A 26,743-nucleotide genomic window follows, 5' to 3' on the forward strand; every position below is an offset into this window, starting at 1 on the left:
TAAGGTGGTATAGCCAGTTAAATAGAATGGGTGAAGAAAAGTTAGCAAAATAGGTGTTTGATGTCAAGATGGGTCTCTTTGACATGACAATATTAAAGTGCTCACAAGTAATAGAATGATATGGCGAAAAATTGTTGATAGGACATTAATAATAATGTAAACTTAATCATGTAGTGTTGTCATAGTAACCTGAACACCCTTTGGGAGTATTTGACAGGAAATTGGTGATGATGTAAAATTATCGGAATTCATATTAAACTTGAATAAATTGACAATTTCAACAGATAAATCTACTTGTAAAAGCTGTAGAGTTTCTTGCAATGGTATTTAACAATGAAACTACATCAAAGGAAATCATTATTTCAGATTCTTGAAGATGAAGATCTTTAATTTTTCTTTGAAGTGATAGCTGTATTTTATATGAGAGGTGGTTTTCCCAGTAAAATTTCCTAGAAGTCTTGAAAGATATTTTGCCAAATAATAAATAGGAAGTACTATGCAGCCAGCTATTGGACATAATAGATAACCAGATTTGTGTACGTTAGGAAGGCCCTAAATATATCGGGGACAATCATGATGAATACAAAACTTTTAAATAGTATTAGTGTCTAAGGAATATGTTTCATGTAACAGTCTATTCAATTTGATTAGCTGGCTTTGTGTAGGATCTCTGTAAATTAATACTATAAGTGGATTTATCACGTAGAAAACATTAAGTGATTGTCCATGAGTATACTTGCAATTCCTTTGTCAGATTTTGCTATTCCAGTGCTATTATTTTGGTGTAACGAATGAAGAGCTTGTAATTCAGGCAAAGAAATATTCAGAGGAGGAACTTTATATAAAATCTGTGCAATCTCAAACCTTAGCTTGTTAGCATTATCTGTATGCAATCCCTAATGTCTTTTTCTACACCTACCATAAAGCCTAAATGAGACAGATGACTTGTTAGTTATTGCAAAATCTGGACCTTTTGACAATACACTTATTACTCATTTTTTTGGGCAGAGCTGGCTGGTTGCTGAATGAACTGATGACTCCTTTTTTCTAATAATTCAAACTTACAAATCAACTTCTGTTTATAGTTTAAGTGAGCATGTCTGACTGAGGAAAGAGAAATTCTACTGATTAAGCTAAATATTTGAACAGAATAAGATTCTGTTAAGAATATGAATAAAGATAAGAATAGCCTTCATTTTGATAAATTTGAGAATTAAACCATGTCATAATGCCAGCATTATGACATCATTTGAGAAACACAAGTTGGTTATGAAAACATGACTTCTTTAAATTCAGCTTTCTGGAACTGTTTTAAAGAACTTACTGGAACTGTTAAAAGAACTGTTAATTGTTTATATTTTATTTATTTATTATTTTTTAATTAATTAATTATACATCTGTTCCCATGTCTCTGAACTCTAATACTGTTTCCTCCTACTGGACAGCTGCGATCAAGACACGAGATACACATGCTGTATGACTCATTCTTGTATTTAGCATTTAAACGTTGTTACCAGTTTTTCTGTATTCTCCCTGAAAGAAGCTCAGTGATTTATGAAATGAGTGAAATATATAGGAGTGATAAATTATATTTAGCTTTTCTCTTACATGTGTGAAACAGTTATTAAAAATATATAGTATAAAACAGACTGTTTACTACTAGCAGGAGATTTCAATGCCAGAATAAGCAGGAAATACAAAACAAACATAGGGAGATTTGATGAAGATACATACAATTGGATTAATTATCTGAAGATTGATTGGGTAGCTGTGAAATCACATGAGAAGAATGAAACTGAATTTATTGAACTGTTGTGGGACAACTTCTTCAAGCAGCATGTGACAGAAGGAACTTGAGGTCAAAGAGTGTTAGATTTGATTATATTATTATCATTTTTATTACTATTATTATTATTTTTTTAAAGTGGTTCCAACTCCTGTTTTTAATTTGAAAGTGTTCCCAAGTAACTCTACTAGTCATGCCAAAGACAGTGATATAAAATTCACCGAAATCGGCTAAGAAGAAACCAGATTTTGAAGTGTTGAAAGTGAACAGAGAGGAGTGCGGTCAACAATGAGCAAAGAACAAAGGACATCACCATCTTTACAATCACGCCACAATTGCTCAAGGGAAGAAAGGTGAATCATGAAGTGTATCAAATGCCTGGAGGATTTATTGTCCGATGGAAACCAAATAACCTGTACGAAATGCAGTAGGATTCAACACTTAAAATGTGCCGGCTTTTCAGAAACAACCTGGCAACATGAAACCAATGCAACACATGAGGAATGGAAGTGTGTAATCTGCAGGAGGAACGCACCCGTTTATACCGGAGGCAAAATCAGATGATGAACTGAACAGACAAAAAATGCAGGTGAGTCCTATAATTTCAAGTCTTTAAATATACTAATAGAAAACAGTCTCAACACAACTGGCACAAGATCTTGTGCAAGTACTCTTCGACCAACAGACCGAACAAATAACAAAAAAAAATCTAGCGAATATGAAGATTTGGTCAAACATAATTTAGCAGTGATAGAAATGTTCTAGGCTCATATCAATTTTAATAATTTTTCACGGAACACTTATTCACTTTCTGAGGAACACCAGTGTTCTGTAGAACATAGTTTGGGAAACCCTGCTTTAAAGTAGAGCCCACAATGACATTGCTTTTAACAGACATGAGGAATTTAAAAAAAGACATCAAAGACTGGTTCAAGAATCACGAATGCTTTATCACAGCAGATGCTGACAATGTCAAGTTCTTTCCTAATATAATTGTTTCTATGGTCACTTAAACAGAATGGGGGTGAGGGAAGATTAGCAAAACAAGTGTTCTCTGCCAAGTTAGCAAGTAAACGACCCAGAGGAAGAACCAAGATATAGGTGGATTGATACGGTACAAAGTGCCTTAGACGATAGAAATATAAGATCTGGTAATGTTGGAGTCTTGACAAGTAACAGACTGATTTGGAGGAAAATTGTAGATAGGAAGTTAGTAATGATGTAAATTTTTCATGTAGTACTATCATATCCTGTACACCCCTTGAGGGTACACGGCAGGAATTTGATGATGAGGAGGAGGAGACCATAAATTGGATTCCTAAGAAGAGCAAAAAACAAGGCTTGCCATGACCTGCACCAGTCATAGTTCATCTTGCAAGCCAGTCTACAAGAGACAATCTCATAAAAGCCAGCAGACAGAAAAAACCAGTTGCCCAGGGCTTGAATGCATTGCAAGACAACACACCAATCTTCCTATCTGAATATTTAACATCATTCAACCAGAATCTTTTGTACCAAGAAAAAAAAAAGCAAAAGAGAAAAAAATTACTAATTTTTGTGGATCAGAGATGCTAAGATATTCTTGAGGAAGTCACAAACTTCAAAACCGATACAAATTAAAAACTCAGAAGACGTAGAAAGGCTGCCACAGTGGGAAAAAAAGAACACCACAATAAAAATTAATGTGAACCACCAAGATAGATGCAATAACACCAGAACATACCGGCAATTTCACTTTGATCAGACCTTTCAGATCATTCATTTGACTTCCCAAACATCAGCCTGCTTCCAACACAGCAATCAGATCAATAAAAAATACATATATCTAACCAGTGTCATCCTCAGATAAGCTCATTAAAAAGCTTCGAGGATGCAAGCAGAGACATTACATCTCAACCGAGATCAACAAAAAAAAATTATTACTACTATTATTATGTGACACCTACTCTACATCTGATTCCACCACTCAATCCACCAATTACAACTCACCGCAACTACATCAACGGTATCTACCGCACATTCCCACCACTAGTACTTCCACAGACAATCGCAAACGTCCATGCCCACGGCAGGATTCGAACCCTCAGCCTTTTGGCTAGAGAGCGGATATGCTAACCGCTCGGCCAACCAGGCTGGCCACAAAACAATTAATTATGACTACCTGAAGTGTATGCTGAGTTCTATAACATGGTATCAGTTGTTGGATGGGAAGGATATTATAGTGTCAGAGGGTGTTTCAGTTAAAGATGGTACTATTCTGCCTCCAGTTGGTGACAGTGATCATGCAGTACTCACTTGGAAAGTGGTTAAGTTTATGAATGTTCCATTCAGTAAAGGTTATATGCTGAACTACAAAACAGTTGATTATTACCACCTGAAGTGTATGCTGAGTTCTACACCATGGTATCAGTTGTTGGATGGGAAGGATATCGGCAACGCATAGGAAGTGTTTAAAAAATACTTAAATGATGCAATATAAGAATGTGTCCATAGAGTATGAAGAATAAATTGAGTACGAGTGAAATGCATGTGTTATCTAATTAAGCAAGAGATTGATTTATAAGAAAAAGATAACGTGGAAGGATGTGCACAAACATGATGTCCATTATGAAAATTATAAGCAGCAGGCTAGAAGAGTTGCAAATGTTCGAAAAGCAAAGTCTGAGTATGAAAAGAAACTGGCTCTGCAAGTTAACACGTTCGCTGCCACGCTCCTTGGGCATAGTTTGTTCCTTCACGGCAAGCGCTTTCGCGTCTTCAAGGTCACTACGAGTAATCTCGTAGCTGGCTTATCAGACAGAATTTTGTTTCATATGCCAACTACGAGTAATCTCATATTATCTGCGTCATCAAGGTCACTATGAGTAATCTCATAGCCAGCTTATCAGACAGAATTTTGTTTCATACGCCAACTATGAGTAATCTCATATCACCCCATCTATATATTACATGCGCTGACGACTGTGTTTATTGCGTCTGGTCTCTAAAAACCTTCAGTTTCGCCATGACCAGTGAAAGAAAACTTACTGATAAAGAATTAGAAGCTTACGCTAATATAAACGATGATGAAGTCATTAAATTCATCATTGCAAATGGAAGGATAAGAGGGAAGTTCTTTCCATTTGAAATATGCACAAATTTGAAATGGTTGAAGCGAAAAATCGGAATGGCAAAATTCAATTAAAACCAAATATCATTAGGGACTATAATTTGGGTATGTCAAGCATCGATCTTTCTGATCAAATGCTTTCTTACTATTCCGCCTTACAAAAGACAATTAGATGGCAAAAAAAATTGGCAATACACATTTTTGATATATACATTCAAAATGCACATAAATTTTATAATATAATTACTGGAAACACAATGACCGCCTTAAAATTTAGAAATCAATTTATCTCAGTTTTTGTTGGAATGGATGAGCTTACAGCATCACAGAATATCAGCAGGATTCGGTATCTTCATTATTTGGAAGTTTTACCACCTACAGAAAAAAAGAATCACCCGACAAAGCCATGCCGAATATGCACACGAAACAAACAACAACGCGAAACACATTATTATTGTCCTGTTTGCCAGGAAAAACCACCATTGTGTGTGGAAAATTGTTTTAAAGTGGATCATTCGTAATTTGAATAAATTGGCTTATTTTATTGATTTCGTTTTATTATTTTTATTGATTTTATTAGTTTTAATTTGATTTACAAATTACGGGTTAATTCGTGCTTGGCATAGGAGGTCGGTAATCGACATACGAGTCGTAGTTGGCTTCTGAGGCACATATATAATATACTATATTTTAGCTGAAATTATTTCCCTTCTACCAAGCCCCCAGACATGCTGTATGCTTTATTCACAAGTGAAGGGTCCAAATCAAGGTACTTATACTAACAGTTAACTTGTGCTTGGTATGGGAGGCGGTAACCGACATATGAGTATATTCGTAGTTGGCAGCGAACATGTTAAAAGACAACTACATCAATTGTCAAAAAAAAAAAAAAAACAAGAATCAGTTTGAAACAATAACTCTACTAAATGCAGATGATATGTGTGTGACTGATGCAGAAGAGATTATTCAACTAATAAGTAGCCATTTTGCTAAAAGCTATTAGCCTGGTATATGCAATGTTGAGGTCACTGCTACCTCTTCGCTGGATGAAGAAAGTTGTGTATGAGGAAGAAGTACTAAAGCTGTTGCACAAACTGAATAAGAATTATGGAATAGAATTGATGAGATATTTGCATAGCTGCTAAAAGACTATTCAGCTGCATTAACTATTCCTTTGACTAGGCTATATAATTAGAGTCTCAGAGCAGGAAAGATTCCACAGGAGCAGAAAGACTATATGGTAATCCCATTGCAAATGTGGTGCAAAGACCAGGTTATCCAAGTATCAACCAGTCAGTATCTCAGGAGTGGTGATGAAAATTTTGATTAAGTTGGTTAGGCCTTGCATTCAGAAATTGGTTGACAGAGAATTAATTTCTACTTTCCAACAAACAGCATGGGTTTACTAAGGGAAGATCATGTTTTAGCAACTTACTCACATTCTATAATGACAAGAGGAAATGGATACACCATGAGAGACTTTTTGGATTTTGCTGAAGCTTTTGACAGAATACACCATGGAGATTGCATAAATTGGAGAATGTAGGATTGGATCATAAACTATTAGCATTGGTAAAGAGGATGGCTGACTGACAGATATGAAAAAAAGTCATATATGGGGAGTGTGAATCTGCAAGATTCAAGGTAATCAGTGGTGTGCCTCAAGGTTCAGTCTGTATATTAATGACATTGGGAAGGATTTGACATGTGACATATTGCTGTTTGCTGATGATGCAAAGAATAGGTAGGGTAATTGGTAGTGCTGCTGATATTCAGTACTTGCAAAATGATTTGAATAGGCTGGAATTGTGGGCATGTGAAAATAGCTATCAATTCAATGTTAATAAATGTAAGGTCATGCTCACTTTGATGAGGCTTAGGGATCTTGGAGTGTTAGTAGACAGGAAGTTGAAGTTCAAGGATCATATAGCAAAAGTTGTAAATACAACTCAGAGAATAATTGGAATGCTGAAAAACCTTTACATGTAAAGATAAGAAAGTAATTTTACCTCTTTACAAGGCCTTGATAAGACCTCACTTTGACTATTGCGCACAGGTCTGGTTTCCGTGGTGATTCTGATACAGTAGAGAGAGTGCAAAGGAGAGTTGTGTATATATATATGTGTGTGTGTGTGTGTGAAAAATAAATTAGTTTGAATTACTATAATACCGAGAATAAAAAAGAATAAAGTTTAATGCTGAGATACTACTAGTTTCGTTGAAAAAATCAATTTATTCATAAAGAATTATCTAAAAAATAACAGAGACATTATAAAATTACATCAGCAGAGCTAATATAAAAGACCATAGTACATTTTAAACAGGAATGCTTGCTGGAGTTCCAATTGAAGTTGACTACGTGCATGAGTTGTCATAAGTGTGCCAATACTGGACAGTGGCAATATGTGCATCAGAAAGATTGTAGCTAAGGCTGTTGTTTATATGGGATGAAACGAGGTTAATAAATCATGCAAGACCCCCAACTGATGACATTTCTCATTCTGAAAAAGCAGCTATTAAAAACTTAAAGAATAATAATGACATAATTCTTCCTGCAGACAAAGGGAATGCTACTGTCATCTTAGACAAATCTGATTACCATAACAAAATTTTGGAACTACTAGAAACTGACACTTACTCTGAACTAAATAATGACCCTACAAGAGAATTACAGAATAGGACCAGCAATTTACTGAAAACCACCTCAGAGTTACCAAGAAACATCCGTCTTTCCCTCAGATCAATTCATCCACTAATCCCACGATTATATGGACTCCCAAAGATCCATAAATTGAACTCTCCACTTAGACCAATTGTTGAAGGCATTAACTCCCCTACTTACAACCTATCTAAATACCTCTCGTCTTTCTTGAAAAACCTTTCTGGTAATTCCTTCTCTCATATAAAAAATTCAGCTGATTTCGTGTCCAAAATCAAAGACATCAAACTCAACAAATCAGATTTAATTCGATATAGTTTCTGTCTTCACGAATGTACCTACTCAAGAGGTCCTCCATCTTCTCCAGAACAAACTATCCAAGAAATTCTTTTCCTTACTCTCTCACTGTGTAAATTCAGGATACTTCAAATTCGAAAATAAGATTTACAAACAGAACTCAGGATTGGCTATGGGCAGCCTGCTCTCTCCAATTCTTGCTGATATGTTTCTTAAGCACTTCGAAGAAAAGGCGATTAATTCCTCAACTCTAAAACCCAAAATCTGGTACCGTTATATAGATGATGTATTCCTCATTTGGGAACACGGTTTAAACAACCTCAATATTTTTCTAGACCATCTCAACAAGTTTCATGAGAAAATCAATTTCACCTACGAACTGGAATCCAACGCCTATCTTCCCTTTTTAGACTTAAAACTTACAAGATGCGCTGAAAATATCAAAATCTCTATTTTTAGAAAACCCACACACACAGACAGATACCTTCATGCTTCTTCCCATCACTATCCTCTGCAAAAATTCGGTATTATTTCAACCCTGGCACATCGAGCCAGATCTTTATTAACAGACGAAACAGAGATTGAAATTGAACTCAATTTACTAAAAAGGACAATGGTTTCTCTCTTAAGAAGATTGATAAATTTATCTCTTACCATCGTTCACCTACTATTGAAGATTCTTCTTCCCCAAGAGCATTTATATCTTTGCCATACATCAGCTCTCTCTCCCCAAAAATTCTTAAGAAATTCAACATTAAAACTTGTTTCACTACGTTTCCAATACTTCGCTTCATACTTAGTACACCTAAAGTAAAACATCTCTCTCTTCAGTATCCAGGAGTCTACAAGATTATGTGTGAATGTGGCAAATCATATTACGGTCAGACAGCTAAATCTATCCTTTTACGTAATGAGGAACACTAGAGAGACATATCCTACAATAGGACCAGAGCCAGGGCTCTCTCAAGACACGTTCTCTTCTCTATGAACTCGGATGAAGGCCACCAACACCTCGTAGACTGGCCGCAAACTTCTAACATATATTTGTGTTATGATGAACTTCAAAAAAAGATAATCGAATCTAAAGAAATATCCCTTGATTCATCCCATATAAACAACAGCCTTAACTACAATCTTTCTGATGCACACATTGCCACTGTCCAGGATTGGTGCACTTGTGCATATCTTATGCACGTAGTCAACTTCAATTGGAACTCCAGCATGCATTCCTGTTTAAAATGTACTATGTTCCTTTATATTAGATCTGTTGATGTAATTTTATAATGTCTGTTATTTTTTAGATAATTCTTTATCATTGATACCTGAAGAAGTTGATTTTTTCAATGAAACTATTAGTATCTCAGCATTAAACTTTATTCTTTTTTATTCTTGGTATTATAGTCATTCAAACTAATTTATTTTTCATAATATTATCTACTGAGTAAATATGAATATCAATATATATATATCAGTATTCCACAAACCTGATATATCAAAAATGATATCAGGTTTGTGAGGGAAAAGTTGTGAGGACATCCTTGGAAATTGAGAGTGAATACTATCAATGAAGGGAGAAGGCTAGATTTTTCTCTCATAGAGTGGTGCGTGATTGGAATGGATCGCCAATGGATGTTGTGTGTGCAAATAGTGTGAATTAATTCAAGAACAGGTATGACAGCTGGTGTGAATAGTATGGCCTCTGTCGATGAGTTCCTGACTCCTTGGAGGTCTCTCTTAATTATAATAATATGAGAACAATGAACCCAGTATTTAAGCATAAAGAAATACATAAATATTCATGGTCATCCAGAGGATGTAAGTCAATTATTGACTACATTATAGCAAATATTAAATTAGCCAAGTTAATCCTAGATGGATGTAAGAGTATATCAAGGCTTTGAATTAAACTCTGATCATTTTATGGTATTGGCAAAAATTCAGTTTAAACCAAAATGGCTGAAAATAAAGTGGAAAATATCTCTCAACTAAGTTACAAAATTTCTTTATTACAAGATCCCCATACTAGGCAACAATATCAGAAATGCACTGATTTAAAAACAAAAACCATGTATGAATTCATTGATAGAAGAGAAATGGAAAAATCTGAAACAAATCCAAAAAAAAAAGCAGCAACAGAAAGCTTAGGAATAAAGAGTAAATAGAATAGAAAACGGGGACTATGAAACTGGGACAACAAAATTGAAAAGGTAATACAAACCAAAAAAGAAAACCAGAAAGGTCAAAATTCCAAAACAGCAAAAGCAAAAATTGAGTACAAAAGAAACAACGCAACTGCAAAACAAGAAGTAAGAAAAAAATAAAGAGAGAGATGGAACAATATTGTAACTGAACTAGAAAAAGAACTAAGCCATAACCAAAAAAACTTTAAAATAATAAAATATGTTAAAGAAATAAAGGAAGAGGTAAAAATATTTAGTATTATGTAAGTTTCAGTAGATTTAGAAAAATGGGTAACTTACTTTCATAATCTCTGGACTGATGATAATAAAGAAGTAAAAATTATACGACAAAGAATGATCTAACAGAAAAAATTATGATGTCAGAACTGAAAAATATAATAAGATTAAAAGTAGGAAAACACCAGGATAAGACAATATAAACATGGAACTCTCTCTCACATCCATACCCAGATATCACCATCATCTAAAGGCAAAAAATTGTGCTTTGTTTTAATACCATTCTATATAATTTATATGTATTATTTCATAGTCACCTGCCATCTGCTCTGCAGCATTCAAGCAAGTCTACATGTGCATCTCATCCAAAAAAAAAAAAAAAAGAGAGAGAGAAATAAGAAAAAGTCTGCTGTTGTATCTTTGATTGTGTTTACCTTTCAGCCAAGATCACACCATAACCCCTCAGCTGTAAAAAAATATTAGCATTCTTACATTCAGGATATATTAATTCTCATCTGCCTATTTATGTACAAATCTACTAGACCTTAGAATACTGCTCTTACATTTGAGGTGGTGTCCAAAATTCTCAGAGCTATTCACCATTTCAGTTCCTACTTCTCTTGCAGAATTACAGCAACCACTTCCTCAAATGTGGTATATTCTGCATTTCTTTTTCATAAGCATGGATAATAGCCAAACTAAAGTGGGCATTTATCATATACCTCCACCTTTCTGTACACCTATAATAAGACAAGCAGCAGCTGCCCGACATCCATTCACAGTCTAGCTGCAAACCTTTTTTGAATAGCCTTTCTCACCAAGATTATCCCAGGAACTATAGCTTTCATCTCTTCAAAAAAAGAGCATATTAATAAGCTACTTTGTAGTTTATGCTACATTGTATTAATGTGTTATGTGATGTTCTTCAACCTCTCATGTGGATTGAAGGGGAGGAACTTAAGATGTGGAATACATATTGTACTCATTTCATTCAACATATATATATTATAGTAGTGTAATTAGAAATTGTTTTCAGTTTTATTATCTGTAGAGTGTGTACTTCTGTTTCTTTTTCTGATGACTGTATTTTTTCCTCATCTTATTTTTTTTCATTGTAGTCATAATTTCCATAAAACTGATAATGTTGTTATAGTATACTGTGACTGTTTCCCACTTTCTTTTAAATTGCCTTGAATTTTAAACATTATTTTCAAATGTAAATAATCGGGATTATTATGTAGGATAAGGCACACTTCTGTTTCCTGTTTTGGTTATATCTGTGACAACTGTTTTAGACTCACTTTCTCTCTCTCTTTATTTCTTTACAGTTATCCAAGAAAGATCTTTTAGCCTTAGACTTTGAGGGTATTCTTAAACATTTTCGTGTATCTTTGCCAAAGAAGTATCGTTCAGAAGAAAGTGCCCGGCTTCTTCTTCTTACTGCTGTTGGAATTAAAGTATGTACTGATTTGAAAAACATATTAAGAATAAAAAATTATACGTAGCATTTTGTATATTATAAGGTTGTAGTTTTGAAAATGGCTATCAGGAATTGGAATTAAAAATAAATTTAGTTGTTACTTTAAATGTGAACTAAATTGCAATATGATTTTGTTATAGTTGAGATGGTTCCATGTAAGTATCCATATATTAAAACCAGTTAGAGAATCCATTTAGGGGACTTAAATGCAAAAGCGGGAAAGAGTGAGAGTCAGGCCGGAGTGTGGCATGTTTGGTCTGGGTGAACGTAACACCCCTGTTGAAAGCCTGTTGGAATCTTCCCGTACTAACAGATTAGTTATTACCAAGACCTGCTTCCAGAAACATCCACGACGGACCTATACTTGGACATCTAACATTGATAGGTCAAGGCACCAGATTGATTACATCCTGGCTCTCCAGTGGTGGAAGACAAGCATCTCTGATGTACATACTTGTCCTGGAGCAGATTGTGGTATAGACCATCAGCTAGTAAGAGCCAAAGTAAGACTAAGACTCCGAAAACTTCCAGGTCAGGCACATCCCACTAGATTGGATGTTAGAATAATTCCTAGTGGATTCACAGAAGAAACATCAACTCGGTTGGATGATTGTTTGGAGACCAATGAAGAAAACTCGCCAGAAATGCTTTAGGAAGGAGTCAAGATGATAATACTGGATTCAGCGAAGAAGTATCTCATCCCAATAAGAAAACCAAGAGACCCATGGATATCAGATTCAACATGGGAACTAATCAAAAGAAGGCGGTTGGAAAAACAAAGAGACACAGGGACCGAAGAATACAAGAGATTACATAGAGAAGTCAGAAGAACCATCAAGCAGGACATGGAAAAGTTCTATACTAATAAATGTGAAGAAATAGTTTATTTAAAATAAAGAGCCAATAGGCTTCATTTCAGTGATGTAAACGTTATGTAAATTAAGGGGATATTAAATCCCACATTGTTTTAAAACCGAATAAGAAACTCAAAGATTGGAATCAAAGAGTTTCATGCCGAATATAGTAACTATAGAAGTATTGGCGACTACTAGCATGATTGGAAAAATAAAATAAATACTATTCTTAGTATTTCACATAATGTAAAACCCATCTTCTAGGAGATGGGTAATGTTATACATTATGGTGGGAGGTGTTTGATCCTATTTCGTCTTAATCCATACTTTGGATCCGATATGTTTGTCACTACGATGTTCTTAAACAAAAAATAAGTTGCTAGTTGATTTCTAATCCAAACATAGAGAAAATTTGTATTTATTGACTGCACCACTCTTTATCTAAATTTGTTCAAGAATTGAAGTAAAACCAACTCTCAACTATTTCCTCTTAATATGTTATTATTATGTATACAGGCCGAGTTTATTTAACTTATTTAATTCACCTGCTTTGGTTCGAATATTTTATGAACGGTACAGTAAAAGAGATTCAGGCGAAATACAACTTTAGAGCAACAAAACAAACATTTAATTTAGGCTTACAATTTATACACTTTAGTTTAAATCACTGAATAAGGTATTATAAACATTTTAGCTCATCTGGTAATACAGTCATACTATCTCAGGCAATGGTGACTCTGTTGTCTGAAATACAGCCTTCACAAAGTTCATTTAACTATTTAATAAAGTTCAATGTCATAAAGTTTCTTAGTGATCAATTACATTAATATCTCATAGTTACTTAAGTTCCAAATACAATAAAAGGGCAGTAACACTTCTTCACAAGTATACACTCTTAAATCCATACTCCAGCTAATCTCCACAATGGTTACTGTTAATGTAGGGATATTTTAGGAAGAAACACACACACATATCTCCACATAGGAGTAACAACAGTTGGTTAATTCTTACCGGTAATTTTCCTTGTTCATCTACTTATATATGGACACCTTTTATAACTGTATTCACTTAAAACAATTAATAGCACTCATTAAAACAAATCTTCTTAGTAATAACTGAATAAATTAATGGTCACATTTCGCATAGTCAAACATTCTTGCTCAGATCAAAAGGCTTGTACCATCTTTGACTTCACTTGACCAATTTAGTGTTCTACTAATAACTCTTGAACTAAGATAACACACAGTAATTCTTTAACTTGAAGTTTTTACGCACAATTGCCTATACTTCTGGCATTTAATTAATCTTTTAGGCACTATATCTCTTAATGCAGCTATCGTTTAAATTCAACCTTGCTGCCTCTACTTATTCTCTTAGTTACTCCGTGCTAAGCTTCAAGTTTCCGTGTGTCCCTGAAAAGTCGGTCCTGAATTTAAATGCCAACTAAAGTATAGCTAGTCATCCAGTTATCACCTTGCTATCTTCCATTGCTTTATTTGTTGTTCTACAACTTACTAGCTAACTTTGCTCCTCGACTAGTAAACTTTAATTAGCTACTTGAGTGACTCGCTGTTATCGCACTCTGATTCCCCGAATCAATCTCCTCCGATTCCATCCGAATGAATCGTTTTCTCCGTTCTTCGCTTATATATTCCCTCTTCCCACCGAAATTGTTCTCGTGTTCTACTTCTACTAAAATCATTTCCAGCCCTTCAATACCGATCTACCATGCTCTGTTCTAAACTCGTGCTAGCTATCTTACATATGTCTCCATGACAACCAAAACAAAATATTATAAAACTGAGGCATTACATAATGTTATACCTCTACATACAGGAACAAATAAGGAATATTTACACTTCAATTAATACGCAGTTAAAATGTTGAATACAAATTCTTATAATATTAACATAGCAATAAATAAAATAAACTTAATAATATTTTAATACAGAGTCTTTTCACTATTAATATATATCCTTGATTAAATAATTAAATATTAATAAAACTTAAGGGTAGTTACATGAATATTAATTTATAAACAAGTGATTCACATTAAATAATAATTACAAGTTTAGCTTGTGTGATGGAAGATCATGCTGGATTCTGAAGCAAATATTAATTACTCAAATCTCTGTATATTCAGAATCCAACAGAGGTCACTATCCAGACCGGTTTCAATCTTTATTGAGATCTCATCAATGAGTAGCTAGACCAAATATAATACTAAGGGTATAGCAAAAAGAATTTATATACTCTGCTATACGAGTTGTCAAAAAGGTGCACCCATAAATTATTTAAAATAATGAGCCAATAGGCTTCATTTTGGCGATGTAAACATTATTTAAATTAGTGACCTCCCACCATAATGTATAATATCATACATCTCCTAGGAGATGGGTTTTACATTATGTGAAATACTAAGAATAGTGATCAGAACTTTCTTCACTTTTGCTACGATTTGCCCTAGTTTGTGCTACGTACTTGAACTACGTACTTTAGCTTACGCAAGTAGTCACTGATACCTCTATAGTTACTATATTCAGCATGAAACTCTTTGATTCCAATCTTTGAGTTTCTTATTCAGTTTTAAAACAATGTGGGATTTAATATCCTCTTAATTTAAATATAGTGAAGAAATAGAGTTCCAGATGAGAAAGCATAATTACAAAAGGGTGTTTTATTTAGTTTGTGACTTAAAGCACAAGTTTAAGCCTAAATTGAATGTCATCAAAGACAGAAATGGATCATTACTAACAGAAGAGTTGGAAATCAAAAACAGATGGAAAGAATATTGTGAGGAACTGTACAGCAGAGTGGATAAAGAAAATGTGGAGTCCTCCCACCAAGAAAATTTTGATTTGAAACCTCCTCCACTTAGGCATGAAGTTGAAAGAGCAGTTAAGCAGCTTAACAGCAATAAGGCCCCAGGTGTAGATGAAATCCCAGCAGAGTAAATTAAGGTCACAGGGAAGGAGGGATAAAAATGTTTCATAGATTGATTACAAGGATATGGGAGATAGGATCATGGCCTAGAGACTGGAAGAAGTCGGTTTCATACCACTACATAAGAAAGGTGATATGAAGGCATGCAAGAACTATAGAACTATAAGTTTGATATCTCATGCAAGTAAAACTTTGGTCTCAATCCTATTTAGCATGATCTTTAATAAAATCATGCTAAATAGGATTGAGACCAAAGTTGAGGCAGAGATGCCTGAGGAACAAGCAGGTTTTAGGTAGGGGCACCAGAGATCACATCCTTTGCCTTAGACAGATCATAGAAAAATATAAAGAATTCAGACTCCCTCTGGAAATATGTTTCTTAGACTACTCTAAAGCTTTTGACTGTGTTGAGCATGTGAAACTGTGGGAAGTAATGAAAAGAATGGGTTTTCCTCAACACACTATCAGGTTGATAGCCAACTTGTATAAGAACAGGTGTTGGATTGACTGATTGGTTTCAAGTTGGAAAAGGAGTTCGGCAAGGATGTTTACTTTCTCCTCACTTGTTTAGTATATATGCAGAGGGCATCATGCATGAAGCATTGGATGAGCTCAGGACAGGAATTAGGATAGGAGATAGATTGATCAGTAATCTGAGGCATGCTGATGATACAGTACTCCTTTGTAATGACATAGAAGAACTAGGACTAATTCTTGACAAAGTTAACAAGATCAGTAATAACAGAAGACTTCAACTCAATTCTAGCAAGACAAAGATCATGGTTCTCAAAGGAAAAACAAACAGAGAAGCTCTTGAGAAACAAGTGTACCTTGATGGAGAAAGAATTGAGGAAGTCAGCAAGTTTGAGTACCTGGGATCCATTATTAATGTGAAGAATTGCTGTTCAGAGGATGTCAGAAAAAGGTTAGGAATGGCTAAAACAACAGTCAGAGACCTGTCTAAAATCTAGAAGGATGGATCTATTAGTTTGATATCTCATGCAAGCAAAATTTTATTAAAGATCATGCTAAATAGGATTGTGGCCAAAGTTGAGGCAGAGATGCCCGAGGAACAAGCAAATCCTACATTGTATGTAATTGGATTGCTATCTAAAATATAAAGATGACAAATTAGTAATGTGTTCTTATTTCATGTTATCAAGTTCAAAATTTTCATGTTTCTTTTAAGTGAAAAGAATGAATGACTGGAATGAAAGAAAAAATATTGTTACTTTTGCAGTGGAACTTTTCAAGCTTCTTTTTTGATGAGTCAGTGAACCCATTCATTTGCTTGGGTCATATACTACTACTATGATGCACTTAAATTAGATAGTTACAAGTCGAGAAATTTCAGCGGATCTTCCAGCAAAAAGTATGGTATAACATTTTCTTGAATTTTCACAACTTCTGTCCCAAGATAATGATTTTCTTGGAAGTATGTATCTTTCACCAGATCATTTAATTCGCATTCTGTGAACTGTTGCAATGCACTCTTGGTTCAATCGCCACTTGCATTATTTATGTTGGTGTCACATTCTGAATCTGATGAAACAATTATTAAATGATTCTGGTATGGAGGTGTAAGTAATTAGCCCTTTGAGCCACAGGCGTATGGTAGATGAAAAGGATATGGATAGGATATGTCCTTTTTTTGTGCCTTGTTCTATAGCCATGCCAGATTTACCCAAGGAAGAGAACCCTTGTTATCTCATGTTGATTGGATTATAACAGTATAGATGTGAACACAGATTGATAAGAAAATAACTATTTATTAACTTAATCGCTAATATTTTGCTGGTATTCTATCCAGTATCTTCAGAGCACACAAACAAAGTTTGTTACAGTAGCGAGACAACCGCAATCCGGTGTAACAGTGGGACTAGTATGAGCAATTGTAGCGTGCAACACAAAGACTAAAGTCCTAATTAGGCACCATCTAAGTTGGGGGAAAAAAAAAACAAGAGAGAAAGCAGGTATTAATTTGGCCTTAGGATGACTGTCTCCCAAATCTTTGGTAGATTTATACAGCCATACTTGTTGAGGTTTGGAGTATGTTTCAAGGCTTCTGTTGATTCCAGGAACAACCTCTCTGACTTGTAAAAGCTTTTGTGCAGTACTTTTGTTTTTTTTTTTCCAATTGATCCTGTGTGCAGGGGTATCCAAAGCATGGTCTGCTAGACTCAATTTGCCATAGCGAAAGTGTTGGATATATATTTTGTGCTCACTGAGGCAGATGTCCACAGTTCTTCCTGTCTGTCCATAGTAGGCTTGATGACATGAACAGGGCATTTCATAGACTCCTGGATGTGATAAAGGAGAGAATCTGTCCTTAGGTGGACGGATAAGAGTTGCCAATTTCACATAAGGTTTAAATATGGTGTGTAGTTGGTGTTTGTTAAGCACTCTAGATATCTTTTCAGATGTGCCTTTCATGTATGGGATGGTGATAGTTTTGTTGTAGTCTTCTGTGGTAGACAGTGAGGAAAGGATTTTTGGGGACGATTTAGTATTTTATCTGTCTTATGGGAATTATAGTCATTGGTCAGGAAGGTGCGACGTAGGTGAGAAAGTTCAGCAGTGAGAGCAATGTCATTGGAACAAAATGCTCTAGCTCTATGGGTTAATGTTTTTAAGATATCATATTGTTGAGAATGGTGATGGTGTGATTTTTTGTGCAAATATCTCCCTGTGTGTGTGGGTTTTCTATAAACCGAGAATGATAAGGAACCTTCTGGAAGACGTGTGATTAGTGTGTTCAGGAAGGGAAGACAGTCATTGACTTCTAGTTCCATTGTAAAGTGGATTTTTGGGTGCTGGCTATTTAGATGCACTAAAAATGTATTCAATGTGTCTGGGCCATGTGGCCAAATAGCAAACACATCATCAACATAACGTAGCCAGAGACTAGGTTTGAGAGTGGCTCTATTTACAGCTAGCTTTTCCAGATGTTCTATGTAGTTGGCTGATGGGAGAGAAAGGGGGGGGGGGTCCCATAGCTGTCCCATCTAATTTTTTGTATATTTTCCCTTTCCATGTAAAATAGCCGCCTGTACTGTGAATTTTAAATAGCTGAAATATATCAGGGGGAATTGTGAATTTAGTAAGTTTAGGGCTTCAGTTAATGGTATAACATTCGTGAATAATGAGGTGATATCAAAACTCACCGTTAAGTCTGAACTTTTTAGGGTGTGGCTTTCTAAATACTTTTCAGATGGGTAGAATTTTTAACAAAAGAAAGAGAATTGTTTGTGAAAGTGGCTAGTAGTTTGGCTAAATGTTAGCAAGTTTATATGTAGGACTGTTTATACTATCTACAATAGGGCATAAAGGTTTACCTTGTTTCTGAATTTTTGGAGCTCCATATATCCTGGGTGTTTTAACATGGAAGGGCTTGAGTTTGTTGACTGTTTCTTTAGGCCAGGAAGTGACTTTGTTCAATAATTTGCACACGTTATTCTTTTGTGAGTTAGTGGGATCTCGATCTGTAATTTGATATGTTGACTGGTCTTGGAGAAATGCATGCATTTTGCTTTCATATTCTGTTGTATCCATCACTACAGTTGCATCTCATTTGTCTGATTTGGTTATGATAATGTGGTTATTATTGTGTAGCTCTTTTAGAGCCATGATTTCTTTATGTGGGATATTATTATTCTTTTTTTTTTTTTTTTCAGACTTTGAAGTTCCCATGGTTTATTAGGAAAGATAAGAAACCTCACTGAAAAATGGTAGTCATTTTATGCTCAGCATAATTGAACAATTATTATTAAGAGGACAGCTGACTGACAGTTTTAAAAAATGGTGTGTGTGTGTGTGTGTGTGTGTGTGTGTGTGTGTGTGTGTGTGTGTGTGTGTGTGTGTGTGTGTGTGTGTGTGTGTGTGTCTCTATGAGAGAGAGAGAGAGAGGGAGGAGCATGAGTCTCCATCATCTGAAGTGACTAGTGGTGTACCTCTAGGATCATTTTGTGGTCAATTGTTATTCAATATTAACATTTAATGACACTGGGAAGTATTTGACAAGTGACATACAGATGTTTGTTGATGATGCAAAGATGGTCAGAATGCGATGCAACTGTGGCATATGCAGCACTTGCAGAATGGTTCTAATAGGTTGGGATTATGACGTGATGAGATATTCTGATGTAACAATAATGATTATGTAATGATAAAAAATAATGATGTAAGTTTTTCATGTAATATTATCATAATATCCTGTACACCCCTTGAGGTACATGTCAGGAATTTGATGATGATGATAATAATGAGATATCCTGGTATATTATGTTGGTGGGATTATGCTAGAAGAAACTGATAAGGCTAGTGATCTTGGAGTTTTAGTAAATGGGAAGTTGAAGTTCAGTGACATATAGAAAATATTCCAAATGCAACACAGAGGATAATTAAGAAGGAGGTGAGAGTTAGATTTTTCTCTCATGATTGGAATGACTTGGCTTTGAATGTTGTTAGTGAATAAATTCAAGATAAGATGTGACAGCTGGTGTGGGTGATATTAGGCCTTTCTTGATGAGTCTCTGACTTTAGAAGTCTGGTAATAATAATAATTTATTTTATTTTATTTATTTATTCATGTCAGAAGCAACATAGTTCAAATACACATAAATTTACAAAAAAAAATTATATATTGGAATTAAAAAGAAAAACAATGCAATTTACATCATAATACATTAAGTAAAAGTACTAGAAGGTCCATCAGATCACAAGCATTAGGTATCACACTAATCAAATTGTCCATTGTACAAATGGAACATAACCTACATAACCAGAGCAAACTATGGCTCATCAAGAGATGAGCCATAGTTTGCTCCTCTCCACATTCACATAAGGATGATTCACATGAGAGTCCCCACTTTTTTACATTATCCTTGGATCTTCTGACACTACATCACAGCCTATTTAAGATTTTCCAAATAGTCCAGTTTTCTCTGTGTCCTGGCAGAAGACTTTCAGATGCTACAATCCAATCTATAAGGTTCTTGTCCTCCATAAGTGGTATGAAGAAAACTTTTCCTGGATTTTAACCATTGATGGACAGGTTGACCCAAATAAAAGATGGCCTGCAAACACAGATGCCTTAAGCTTCTCATTTCTAGCTTAATATCTGAAGGTGCTATGCCAGCCAAACAATAAATTTTTTCACGAGGTGTCAGTCTCATACAACCAGTTATGAGTCTACATGTCTCATTTAAGGTAACATCCACCTGCTTAGCATGCAAGATCTATACCATACAGGGCACTCGTATTCTGCAGCCAAGTAACATAGAGCCAAAGCAGTGGTCCTATTTGTTTGAGCTTGTGTTCCTCAGGTAGTGCAGGATAGTTTCTGGAGAATACTATTCCTTGTAGTTACTTTATGTTTTGTATTTAGACAATGTCTTTCATAAGTGAGAGCACGGTCTAAAGCAGTGGGTCTTAACCTTTTTAGTGATCAGCACCCCCCTTGAATCTAAAAATAAGTTCTCGCACTCCCTTGAAAAATGTGTTTCCATTTATTTATTTAGGAAATTACATCTATTTCAAGATAATTTATTTATTGAAAAATAAATACATTTACATACAAAACAATATCTCAATTTTTAATGGCTATGTTGTTGTTTATTCATAATAATACTTTTGAAGCGAGGCTCCTTTTTTCAAAGAGCTACGCGTAAGTCATCACTTGCATTTAAGCAATTTCTGGCTTTTGTTTTTATGTGCAAAAGTGATGAAAATCCAGTTTCACATAGGTAGGTGGTGGCAAATGGTAAAAGTGTCTGCAATGCTGCTTTTGTCAGCTGTGGATAAGGTTCTAACTGTGTATTATTCCAGAATTGTTCTCAGTCCAGTTTTTCAAATTCCATTTGAATATGTGCATTGGCTCGTTTTTCAATAAGATCATCTTTTATTAAATAGCTGTCGTCCATCGACCGGTCAAATAGAAATGGATCCAGTATCCATCTCTGAACTTTGCTGATATTTCCTGTGGTAAAGTATCCATGAAATGATTCACCCAATTGTTGGAGGTGTATTGCAATTTCAGATAGTATAATTATTATTTTCTCATTTTCCAGAACGATTGAATCAACCAAAGGAAAGTTTGCAAAATTCCCATTTTCAACTCGACGTTTCTAAATTTTTAGTTTTGTTTCAAATTGTTTCAAAAAAATGTTTGAAACAAAATTTTTGCCCAACATCAGTGCAAATTGAGTCTATCACATTCATGGGTATTTGATGTTTCAAAAAAAAGTTTTTAATATGATTGAAAACATCAATTCCTTTTGTCGTCAATTCCAGTGGCTCACAAAATAAAAATTCTTCCAACATTTCTTTTTCCTTAATGTATCGCGCAAATACCAACAGCTGACTGCAATTATCAACATCAGTTGACTCTTCCAGTTGAATACTCACTTTTAGAGGACTGGCTTTGATATCTTCTACTACTTGCAGTAAAATATCAACACCGAGATCTTGAATGCGCAATCGAATCACATCATTCGATAATGGAATCTTCTGAATTTTCCTTTGTGCTTCAGAACCCAATACAATTTTTGCAATTTCAAGTGCACATGGTTTACCAATTCCTCAGCTATTGTATGACCTTTTCTTTTCTTAGCACACAGATATGCCACTTGATAAGAAGGCACTGATTAATGTTGGTAAATTAAAGAAAATTAGTATTCGTTTCTTTGCCAAACTACCTCGTTAACGTTCGTACTCAGAGTATGCGAACATGTGCGCATTTCAACCAGTTTCTTATTCTACTGCATGTGCTGGTAAGTGCGATGCTCTGAGGCAAAGGTAGAGAGTGTAGGAGTAGAGGTCTCAAAAGTCGACGTAGCGTTCGCTAGTTTCTCACAAGCAGTAGTTTCCATCGAAAATATAGAAACTTCTCTTGCACCTCCAGGGGTGCACACACCCCAGGTTAAGAACCACTGGTCTAAAGTTACCCCTAAATATTTAGGTGTTGGACAGATTTAAGTGAGTGCTCTCCCAAGTTATTTGTAGTTTCCTTAATGCCTGTTTATCTTTAAATGGAAAGCACAGACTTGGGTTTTTATGGGATTAGGTTTCAACTGGTTTTCACTATAGTAAGGGCTGAGTTCAATCAGTGCATCAGATAGCTGTTGTTCTACGCTCTCAAAATGATCTACCTGAGTGGCAGTGGCACAATTATCAGCATAGATAAAACCTTTTGTATCTTTAGGGAGATGCTGGTCTTTTGTATAGGTGTTAAAAAGCATCAGGACCAAAACACTGCCTTGAGGGAGGCTTAGGTTATAAATGCAGTTTATAAGCCAAACTTTAAACATGTTAGAATTTCTACATAAATTAAAGAGTTGGTTTTCATGCTCAAAACACCACATAACTGAATAAATAATAGTAATTGCTGATATAAACATAATCAGTGTAAATATAAATCACAACACTGCAATATTTGGGCATGCTATCCATATATAACCTAATACCATCAGTAATCTCATATGCGAGAGAAAAAATAGTTGGAATTAACACCATCGTTTCTATAAACCATATAAATATATGGGCACTAACAAATAGCTACATAGCAGCAGTCATAAAATGCAAACTCACAGATCATTATTTCACAGTCCTAAAGCTACACTATAAAAGACAATCCTTGTAGCGTTCTGAAAAACAGCACAAAAAATTATATGGAAGTAGTCAACCAAGACATAAGAAAAATTCCTCAAAACAAATTGCATTATGGATTCTATAGATACTTTGTATTCAAATATTAAATTCCCACCGGAGGAAATGTATAAGAGCTACAAAGAAAATCTAAATATTCATACAAACAAGCCAAAATCATTGGATAAAACAAAATACACTTTTAGAAATACAAAGAAAGGATACTTTATGGTAACAACTAAAGTGATATCAAAGTAACATAGCTTTAGTAGCAGAATATAGAGGAATAATAAACAACCTTGCAATATAGATAAGAAATGCATACATAGACAAATTAACCTCTGCACAAAATGATGTAAAACAAACCTGGCATATGATTAATGAGATACTAGATTATACTCCTAAAGCCATGAACTTTGAAACTATAAAACATAGTTTGGTGAAAGATGCTAGACCCTTCCAACATTTAGCAAATAACTTTAACCAATACTTTGCAGACTCCATTCTAGAACCCCAAAAAACAATAATTTCATTCACAAAGCACGATCCTCCACTTGGGCCACAATCTAATGAAACATTATGGTTTCCAACCATAGGAGAAGTAGAGCTGTTTGCTGCAGTTCATCAATCAATCTAAGCAAAGGTCCAGGAATTTATCGCATTAGACCCAAAGATTAACATACCACTCTAATCACACCTACATACAAACAAGGGAAAAGAAATTCAATATACACTCAAGATCCACAGCTAAACTACCAGTTATCAACCAAATAACGGAATAGATTGTTTGTAATAAACTTGCTGTGTGTGTGTGTGTGTGTGTGTGTGTGTGTGTGTGTGTGTGTGTGTGTGTGTGTGTGTGTGTGTGTGTGTGTGTGTGTGAATAAGTTTTTTTACCTTGGGAATAATGTATATTAGGGTTACCAAGTAATTTTATAAACTTGGTTATTTTACTCCTAATCTCAAGTAAGCAAACAGTTAAGTTTGTGCCTGAACATAGTTCAAGTCTAAAGATGGTGCAACACCAGGGCAACTCATTGTAAAGGGGTAAAGCTCATCTCACTAGAAGATGTATACTGCAATACATTATGGGTGGGGTCACTACCCAGACCGGTTTCAACCTTTTTTGAGGTTTCCTCAGTGAGTAGCTTACTTGGGATTAGGAGTAAAATAACCAAGTTTATAAAATTACTTGGTAACCCTAATATACATTATTCCCAAGGTAAAAAAACTTATTTACATCTATATCTCCTCCAGAGATTCTTATTCAAAATAAAAACACCTTGTAGCAACTTGTATAGATAAAGTTGATTAGGCTCTATATTACTAAAACCTTGGTATTTTGGATCTAGCTAAAAGTAGATTTAAAGATTCCTACACACATAAAAGCACTTGTACACAAGGGCATTATGTGAAAACATATTAAGATATGCTATAACAACTTATGCATTCTGTGCAGCCTATAAACTTAATATTTTAATACTGCAGCAGTATAAAATAATGCAGATCTTTTGGGCACAAAGAGATGATACCGACTTTATCCCTACTGCAATGACATTCCATAAAATATTAACAGTGAAACACCTATGCCATTAAATTGTCAAAGCATTACAGAATAGTTAGAAGCATGTATTGTATAACAAGAATCCACACATAAATCAACAGTCATTACGGAAAAGCCACCCATTACTTTTATGTTCCAGGTATGTTAAACTAATCACCATGTCAGCTCAGACTCCAGTTTAGTGATGCTGTTTCATATTCTAAATGTATTATATTATTAATGTATACACATTTATATAAAAAATATATATACTAAGCACGTTTTACAGAAATTTATTATGAACAGAAAATATAGTAAAAAAAAAAAAATCAGCTAACGCCTTTTTATTCCCATATGGGGAGTAGGCGAGGCCATTTAGCCCTATCTAACTTTTGGAGGCTGAGTGGGCAGTTCAATCTCCACTGATACCAATCAGAGATAGATGGCCCAAGGCTATCACTAATTAAGTGGCAAGCAATGAAAAGAGACGGCTCAACATGTGCTGTCATCTCGTGGTCCCTAACACAATATATGAACAGAAAATATAGTAAAAAAAAAATCACCTAATGCCTTTTTATTCCCATATAGGGAGTAGGCGAGGCCATTTAGCCCTATCTAACTTTTGGAGGCTGAGTGGGCAGTTCAATCTCCACTGGTACCAATCAGAGATAGATGGCCCAAGGCTATCACTAATTAAATGGCAAGCAGTGAAGAGAGATGGCTCAACATGTGCCGTCATCTTGTGGTCCCTAACACAATATATTTAATGTCTGAAATAATGTGGGTTCTATGGTCAATTTTCTTGATTTTTCGGGAGAAAAAACCCGCTTGCCCATGCCAGAGATCGACTAACTCAGGAACCAGTTGAAGAAAGGCTTAGAAAAATTTCCTCTACTCACTGACTAGATTCAAAAGCAAGTCTTCCTTCGTGCAGTCAAGCGGTGTGCAAACGCCACATCCACTGAGTAAATAAAATATAATAGTAATATTTCAATTTTATATTTGTGAATACTCTGTGTATATGAAAACGATAAGTAACTTTAAAAATATATATATCATCATTAACAAATAAATATCAGTCTACTTCTACCACAATTCAATTATAATAACCAATATGCTGAATTATGAAGAACCCAAGAATCATGAATCCCTGTACCAGTTGTGTTAGTCACATATACCACTATATTAACAACAACAAAAGCTGCCACTGTCCCCTGAAAGACCAAGGTATTTAGCCCATCATGTAATATGGGCTAAATACCTTGGTCTTTACATTGATTGCCACCTAAAATGAACAAAATATAGAATACCTACATAATAAACTTCACGTCATTGCAATAAAACTCTTCCAAACAAAAGATATGATTCCAGCTAACAAAAAAATAAATAAATAAATATATTTATTAAAAAATTTAATCTCTGTAAACACTGCATACAGCTACTATCCAAATTAGAAGAATTATACAGAAAAATTGTTTCAACAGTGCTTTGGTGGCCTAACATACCAGTCAGTAACCAAACCCTTTATGGAATACACAGAATCTCGAGCATTAAAAATCTAAAACACTACGTACTATTATTAAGAAATTACTTCAGTAACACTTATCCTAAAATAGAGATATATATTACATAATTTGATCCACCAAAACTCTTAAAACAAAAGAGCTCTAGAACAACTCTGAGAGTATCTCATGTGCTACTGTGAAAGTCTTCATGTTGTTATATCTTCGTCTTAGTGTCTTATCTTTTATTGTCTTTTATCTTAAACTTTATCTTTTATTATTAATTTTAGTACTATTACTTATTATCAGTTAATTCCTTTACCGACAAATTTGTATTATTTAATGACTGCATCAGCCGGCAACTGAATTCTGATATACTATCTAAGATTACATAGAAATAAAATACAGGGATCATGAAGTATGCAGTCGTGGTCCCGTTTCATATATTACTAGTGGATTCCCCTCTTATGCACAGTTCGTAATTTTCCAAGCAGTAATTCAATCCACAG

The 26,743-nt window shown here is 34.8% G+C and overlaps 1 protein-coding gene across 3 annotated transcripts in view; it reads left to right on the plus strand.

Annotated features, from left to right (window-relative positions):
• The window catches only part of LOC150103728 (rab GTPase-activating protein 1-like), a 473,281-nt gene that overhangs the window by 307,988 nt on the left and 138,550 nt on the right, over positions 1 to 26,743 (plus strand). For all 3 annotated transcript variants that reach the window (XM_090397129.1, XM_090397130.1, XM_090397131.1), the window contains one exon: positions 11,597 to 11,725. In XM_090397129.1, coding sequence (XP_090253255.1) covers positions 11,597 to 11,725 — 129 coding nt within the window. The remainder of the gene's footprint in view (positions 1 to 11,596; positions 11,726 to 26,743) is intronic.

This window comes from Typopeltis vanoorti, chromosome 8, assembly GCF_054136105.1.
Source record: "Typopeltis vanoorti isolate ZY-2024b chromosome 8, IOZ_Tvanoo_1.0, whole genome shotgun sequence".
Taxonomy (NCBI): Eukaryota; Metazoa; Arthropoda; class Arachnida; order Uropygi; family Thelyphonidae; genus Typopeltis; species Typopeltis vanoorti.